Here is a 7,634-nt window from a genome sequence, read left to right as displayed (position 1 = left end):
AACCTTTCTCTGGCTTTATGATAGAATTAAAGGATCAAAGAATCACAGAAATGGAAGCTTATCACCAAATTGGAGCATAATGCCACTATTAAATTAGCCAATCACACAATCAGTGAAATATTTAAAAAATCAAATAATTGCAGAACCAATTCATCAAACCATAGACTCAGGAAACTATGGAACCACAATCAGAGTATTGTTGAATTACTAAATCAGAGAATCACAAAACCAGTAAACTAAGTATTAGACTGACAACCATACCATCAGAAAAGTACCAAACTTTGAGATTCACACAATCAATTAGCAGAATCTGAGAAGCACAGAATCATAAAATCAGATAACGAAAGAATTATGGTGCAATTGAATTACAGAAGCAGGGAATAAATAAACCACGAGACACCATCCCTCTACACTGTCCCAATCAAACACTCCCAGGACAGGTACAGCACGGGGTTAGATACAGAGTAAAGCTCCCTCTACACTGTCCCAATCAAACACTCCCAGGACAGGTACAGCACGGGGTTAGATACAGAGTAAAGCTCCCTCTACACTGTCCCCGTCAAATACTCCCAGGACAGGTACAGCACGGGGTTAGATACAGAGTAAAGCTCCCTCTACACTGTCCCCATCAAACACTCCCAGGACAGGTACAGCACGGGGTTAGATACAGAGTAAAGCTCCCTCTACACTGTCCCCATCAAACACTCCCAGGACAGGTACAGCACGGGGTTAGATACAGAGTAAAGCTCCCTCTACACTGTCCCCCATCAAACACTCCCAGGACAGGTACAGCACAGGGTTAGATACAGAGTAAAGCTCCCTCTATACTGTCCCCATCAAACACTCCCAGGACAGGTACAGCACACGGTTAGATACAGAGTAAAGCTCCCGCTACACTGTCCCAATCAAACACTCCCAGGACAGGTACAGCACGGGGTTAGATACAAAGTAAAGCTCCCTCTACACTGTCCCCCATCAAACACTCCCAGGACAGGTACAGCACGGGGTTAGATACAGAGTAAAGCTCCCTCTACACTGTCCCCATCAAACACTCCCAGGACAGGTACAGCACGGGGTTAGATACAAAGTAAAGCTCCCTCTAAACTGTCCCCATCAAACACTAAGGGCAGGTACAGCACGGGGTTAGATACAGAGTAAAGCTCCCTCTACACTGTCCCCCATCAAACACTCCCAGGACAGGTACAGCACGGGGTTAGATACAGAGTAAATTGAGAAGGGTGGGGCAGGGAGTGAAGGTATTTCTGAGCCGCAAGGGACTGCTGTTGGCAAATTGGTGGCAAATTGAAAGGCAGGACTGGGTCATTGGATCTTTAATAAAGCTTGTAAAAAGAATGTGACTGCAAGCAGGAGAGGACGGGGAGAGGCCGCTTTAAGGCGCCGGGGGGAGGGGAGACAGGGTGGGGAGAGGCCGCTTTAAGGGGCCGGGAGGGAGACACAAGCTGGGGAGAGGCCGCTTTAAGGGGCCGGGAGGGAGAGACAAGCTGGGGAGAGGCCGCTTTAAGGGGCCGGGAGGGAGAGACAAGCTGGGGAGAGGCCGCTTTAAGAGGCCAGGAGGCGGGAGCTGTCCAGGTTCTTGGTGCTGAATTGATCAGCCGCTGGAAGCGCAGCCTCGGTGTTGAATGCGAAGCGGAGCCGGGGGAGAGGGACTGCAGGCCGCTGTTGAAGTAGGTGTGGGCCGGAGGAAGGATCGATCCTGCAAATTGGAGTGCGAGTGTGAGACAAGGAGAGGGAGGAAGCCAATCCGCAACCCAGGGAGATTTTACCACCAAAATACAGAGCGGGGATTGAGGAGAGTGAACCCGGAGCAAAGCCAGAGCAAATCCCGAGCCTCTCCCGCTGATCCGACTGCAAACCGGAGCAAATGACAATGCATTTCTGCAGAAAGCCAGAGCTCCATACTAACCCGAGTGGAAGGGCAGAAATCAACTCCAAACAGGCTCCTTAGCTCCGATTCCCAATCCTTCCCGATTGCTGGAGGAACCAAGCTGTAAATTCAACACAAATCCATCAATAATTCAGCACTTTCAGTTCCCGGAGGCCCGGGATTGTCCCAGGGACCCGGGGCTCGGTCCAGCCTGTCCCAGGGACCCGGGGCTCGGTCCAACCTGTCCCAAAAACCCGGGGCTCGGTCCAGCCTGTCCCAGGGACCCGGGGCTCGGTCCAACCTGTCCCAAAAACCCGGGGCTCGGTCCAGCCTGTCCCAGGGACCCGGGGCTCGGTCCAGCCTGTCCCAGGGACCCGGGGCTCGGTCCAGCCTGTCCCAGGGACCCGGGGCTCGGTCCAACCTGTCCCAGGGACCCGGGGCTCGGTCCAACCTGTCCCAGGGACCCCGGGGCTCGGTCCAGCCTGTCCCAAAAACCCGGGGCTCGGTCCAGCCTGTCCCGGGGACCCGGGGCTCGGTCCAGCCTGTCCCGGGGACCCGGGGCTCGGTCCAGTCTGTCCCGGGGACCCGGGGCTCGGTCCAGTCTGTCCCGGGGACCCCGGGGCTCGGTCCAGCCTGTTCCAGGGACCCGGGGCTCGGTCCAGCCTGTTCCAGGGACCCGGGGTTCGGTCCAGCCTGTTCCAGGGACCCGGGGCTCGGTCCAGCCTGTCCCAGGGACCCGGGGCTCGGTCCAGTCTGTCCCAGGGACCCTGACCCGGGCTTGTTCTGTTGCTCAGCTGCACATTGTTGGCTCACAACATACAGATGTTGCGCCAAGTCCGCCTCAAGTGCCGCTGCCGCATGTTATTCAGTGACCTGAAGGTTTTTTTACTCCGGCGCCCTCCTCCTCCGCCTCCTGTGATGAATTACGACCAAATCTCACGGCCGATCAACAACGGGGTCCCGTCCAACAACAACACACTGCCTCCGGCTGGCAAAGAGAACAAGTCGCGGGCAGGCGGTGCCTTGTCAGGGGAGGAGTGCCCTCAGGAACAGGAATACAGTGGCTATGAGCAGCCCATGTCCCTGGTGAGTCCCTCGCCCGAGGAATCTTACCGAAGGAAATGCGAGGACAGGGAGTCTCTCAGCAGCAGCATTGCCAGCGGTTGTCGATCTCCTCTGTGTCGCATCTGTTTCCAGGGATCTGAGCAGGTGAGTGATGCATTTGCTCCTCTTTTCAATCCAAACTCTCTCCAACTCACCTCTGGGTTCCCTGCTTCCTCCAATCAACTTCAAAGACCATTCTTCCCCGGAAAAATACTATCGCCCTTTTTGCGAGTAACAGTTACAAAGTAATAAAGAGGTCATTCGGCCCATCGACTCACATGGCGATCATATGGCATCACACCCAACTGGGATAAAAATGAGTACTTTGAATATTGATGTGGTTGGACTGTTAACTTGTGAGCACATTTTTAAATGGTGTAATCTTGGTCAGCAAAGGAGGACCAAGGGCTTGATTAAGAAGATGAAAATAAAGTATGAAAGTAAGCTGGTGGAGAACATAAAAACTGGCTGTAAAAGTTTCTGTAGATTTGTAAAGAGAAAAAGATTGACAATGAATGTGTGGTAAGCCACTGTTATGTTCTGATGACTGGACACACCCCTACCGGTGCTGCCTGAGGCTCCTCCCCTGTTCACTGGGGTATAAAGGTGGCTGCTTCTCCCCTTCGCCTCATTCTGGTCCGGTCCCTTGGTTAGAGTTTACTGTAGAGTTAGTTCCCTTTTATAGTTAATAAAAGCCTATTATTCCAGATTCGGTCTCTGGGTATTGATAGTGCATCAATTTTATTAACTATATTAAAATTTTCTTGTGATGGAGCAACTCCTGAAGCGAGACAAACTCGAACTGGACCCTCAAGCCGTGGGAGCCTCTGATAGTTTTGATCACTGGCTAAAATGTTTCCAGGCTTTCCTTGATGCCTCCGCTGTCGTCCAATCCAAGGCTGACAAACTCCACGTGCTCCACGCACAAGTAAGCGCCGTCGTGTATGCTACCATCCGGGACGCCGACACGTATACGGCCGCAATCGAACTGCTAAAAGGCCAATACCACAAGCAGCCTAATAAGGTCTACGCACAACATCTACTAGCTACACGCCGACAACAGCCGGGTGAGTCGTGCGACCAATTTCTGCGCACATTGCGGGCACTCGCCCGGGCCTGCAACTGTACGGCAGTATCAGCCGCCCAAAACGCGGAGGACTTCATCCGGGACGCCTACGTCACGGGCATCGGGTCGAGTTATACCCGACAGCGGCTGCTGGAGCAGGGTGGGTTGGACCTGCAGAAAACCGTGGCGCTAGCCGAATCGCTGGAGCTGGCCTCCCGTAATCTTGAAGCTTACACCCCCGACCACACGAGCGCATCGTGGGCACCGCTGCCACTACCTCCCCAGTACTCGAGCGGGCCCCTGACTCACACCACGCCGCGTGCAGTCCACGACTCTACCGCCGCGGCAGTCCCCAGTGGCCCGAAATGCTACTTCTGCGGCCTAGGAAAGCACCCCCGGCGAAGCTGCCCAACGAAGGATTTGTTCCGCTCTGCATGTGGGAAGAAGGGCCACTATGCGAAGGTCTGCGAAGGGCAAAATCCACCTCAAGGTCCAGTAGCGCCGCATGCGACCCGCAAGAGCTGCCATTTTGGACGACATCGGCCGCGTGCAACCCGCGGGGGCCGCCATCTCCGACGTCGTCAGCAGCCTGTGACTTCTCGCATGCCTCGACAGTGGCGTAGATTACCCTGGACCAGTCCCAGCCTCACCAACTCGCCAGGTCCATAATGGACGTCCAGGTAAATGGCCACGTGGAGCATTGTTTGTTTGACAGTGGGAGCACGGAGAGGTTTATTCACCCTGATACGGTGAGTCGATACGCCCTTTCCGTGCATCCCGTCAAACAAACGATCTCCATGGCATCGCAATCCCACTCCGTAAATGTCCTCGGGTGCTGCGTAGTGACCCTGACGGTGAGGGGCACGGTATATGAGAATTTCAGGCTCCTCGTGCTTCCTCATCTCTGCGCGGCTGTACTCTTGGGGCTGGATTTCCTGACCCACCTGAGGAGTGTGACTATGATTTATAATGGGCCTCTTCGCCCGCTCTCCGTCTGTAACCAGCAGTTTCGAAATTGCCCACCGCGCACAACCTGCAGTCTCTTGACTCTTAAAATCACCCCTCCCTCTCTGTTCGCTACACAGCAAATCTCCTTAGCCTGACCTATAATAAGGAGACGTGTGTATTCCGCATACACCGCCTTGCCATCCTCGGGTACGTGGTGGAAAACGGGGTCATCGGCCCCGATCCCGAACGTATGCGTCCCCTCCTGGAACTTCCCCCTCCCCACTAGCATCAAAGCACTGAGAAGATGCCTGGGCTTCTTCTCGTACTATGCCCAGTGGGTCCCCAATTATGCGGACAAAGCCCGTCCACTGATCAAATCCGCCTCTTTTCCCCTGACGGCAGAGGCCTGTCTGGCCTTCGACCGCATCAAAGCTGATATCGCGAAGGCCACGATGCATGCTATAGACGAATCCATCCTGTTCCAGGTGGAGAGCGATGCGTCTGACTTTGCCTTAGCCGCCACTCTTAACCAGGCGGGCAGACCCGTGGCCTTCTTTTCCCAAACCCTCCAAGGCCCTGAAATTCGACACTCCTCTGTCGAAAAAGAGGCCCAAGCCATAGTGGAAGCTGTACGGCACTGGCGCCATTACTTAGCCGGTAAACGGTTCACCCTGCTCACGGACCAACGATCCGTCGCCTTCATGTTCAGCAATACACAGCGGGGCAAGATCAAAAATGATAAGATATTGAGGCAGAGAATCGAACTCTCCACCTACAATTACGATATCTTGTACCGGCCCGGGAAATTCAATGAGCCCCCGGATGCCCTGTCCCATGGAACATGTGCCAGCGCGCAGGTGGACCGGTTGCAGGCTCTCCACAATGACCTCTGCCACCCAGGGGTCACCAGGCTTTTCCATTTTATTAAAGCCCGCAACCTTCCCTACTCCGTTGAGGAAGTCAGGTCTGTAACTAGACACTGCCAGGTCTGAGCAGAGTGCAAGTCGCACTTCTATCGGCCAGATAGAGCGCACCTCATAAAAGCCACCTGCCCTTTTGAACGCCTAAGTGATGACTTCAAAGGGCTCCTCCCCTCTTCTGACCACAATATCTATTTTCTGAACGTGATAGATGAATATTCACGTTTCCCCTCGATATGACCTCGGCCACGGTCGTCAGGGCCCTGCATGGTCTCTTCACTCTGTTCGGTTACCCCAGCTACATCCACAGCGACCGGGGATCCTCCTTCATGAGTGATGAGCTGCGTCAGTACCTACTTTCTAAAGGCATAGCCTCGAGTAGGACTACCAGCTACAACCCCCGGGGAAACGGACAGGTGGAAAGAGAGAACGCAACAGTCTGGAAGGCCGTTCTACTAGCTCTGCGGTCTAAGGGTCTTCCAGTCACCCGCTGGCAAGAGGTCCTCCCTGATGCACTACACTCGATTAGGTCCCTCCTGTGTCCAGCAACCAATGCCACTCCCCACGAATGAATGTTCGCGTTCCCCAGGAAGTCGTCCTCGAGGACATCCCTACCGTCGTGGCTGGTGTACCCCACCCCTGTTCTCCTCCGGAGGCATGTTCGGACCCGGAAGTCAGATCCCCTGGTCGATAGGGTCCAGCTCCTCCACGCCAACCCCCAATATGTCTACGTGGCGTATCCCGATGGGCAAGAGGACACAGTCTCGATTCGAGACCTGGCACCCGCGGGTGCCCTGGAGTCCACTACGCCCCTCAACCCCACAGCCCTGAACTCTTTGGTCTCCAAACAGCGCCAGGGACACTGCTCACTCCTCTCACCCCTGTGTACAGCTCGCCTGAGCCCCGGGAACCGTCACCACGCACCCGGCACTTGGACGAGGCTGTGGATGGGTCCGATAATTGGGTTTTGGCGCCCGAGTCGACACTGCAATCTCCGCAACTGACTTCGCGGCCATCGGAACCGACATCGCAATCTACACTACGGCGGTCGCAGCGGTGGATCAAGCCACCGAACCGATTTAATCTGTGATTCTATATATATAGTTCCACCCATCTCACCCCCGCTGGACTCTTTTTTTAAACAGGGGGTGAATGTGGTAAACCACTGTTATGTCCTGATAACCACTGTTATGTTCTGATAACCACTGTTATGTTCTGATGACTGGACACACCCCTACCGGTGCTGCCTGAGGCGCCTCCCCTGTTCACTGGGGTATAAAGGTGGCTGCTCCTCCCCTTCGCCTCATTCTGGTCCAGTCCCTTGGTTAGAGTTTACTGTAGAGTTAGTTCCCTTTTATAGTTAATAAAAGCCTATTATTCCAGATTCTGTCTCTGGGTGTTGATAGTGCATCAGAATGTAGATCCTTAGTCAGAAACGGGAGAATACATAACGGGGAACAAAGAAATGGCGGAGGATTTAAATTTGTATTTTGCTTCTGTCTTCACAAAGGAAGACATGAATAATGTACCAGAAGTTCTGAGAGAAACAAGTTTTAATGAGGGGCTGAAGGAAGTCAGCATTAGTAGACAAATGGTTTTGGGGAAATTGATGGGATTGAAGGTGGATAAATCTTTAGGTCCTGATCATCTTCATCCCAGTTAATTTAAGGAAGTGGCCCTGGAAATAGTAAATCCACTGGTAGTTATTTTC

The 7,634-nt window shown here is 53.8% G+C and overlaps 1 protein-coding gene across 2 annotated transcripts in view; it reads left to right on the top strand.

The window, feature by feature from the left end:
* The first annotated feature begins 1,605 nt into the window (after nucleotides 1–1,605).
* Nucleotides 1,606–7,634, top strand: part of LOC144503455 (E3 ubiquitin-protein ligase MARCHF4-like) — a 118,090-nt gene continuing 112,061 nt past the window's right edge. Inside the window, exons 1-2 of one of the 2 annotated variants that reach the window (XM_078227785.1) lie at nucleotides 1,606–2,098; nucleotides 2,226–3,094. In XM_078227785.1, coding sequence (XP_078083911.1) covers nucleotides 2,708–3,094 — 387 coding nt within the window. In that variant the 5' untranslated portion in view covers nucleotides 1,606–2,098; nucleotides 2,226–2,707. Of the gene's footprint in view, nucleotides 3,095–7,634 lie in introns of both variants that reach the window. The other variant, XM_078227786.1, reaches the window with a different exon arrangement.

The sequence above is a fragment of the Mustelus asterias genome, chromosome 14 (genome assembly GCF_964213995.1).
Source record: "Mustelus asterias chromosome 14, sMusAst1.hap1.1, whole genome shotgun sequence".
NCBI classification, from domain to species: domain Eukaryota; kingdom Metazoa; phylum Chordata; class Chondrichthyes; order Carcharhiniformes; family Triakidae; genus Mustelus; species Mustelus asterias.
The sequence above is the reverse complement of the archived record's forward strand: the minus strand, read 5'-3'. Positions and strand labels throughout refer to the sequence as shown.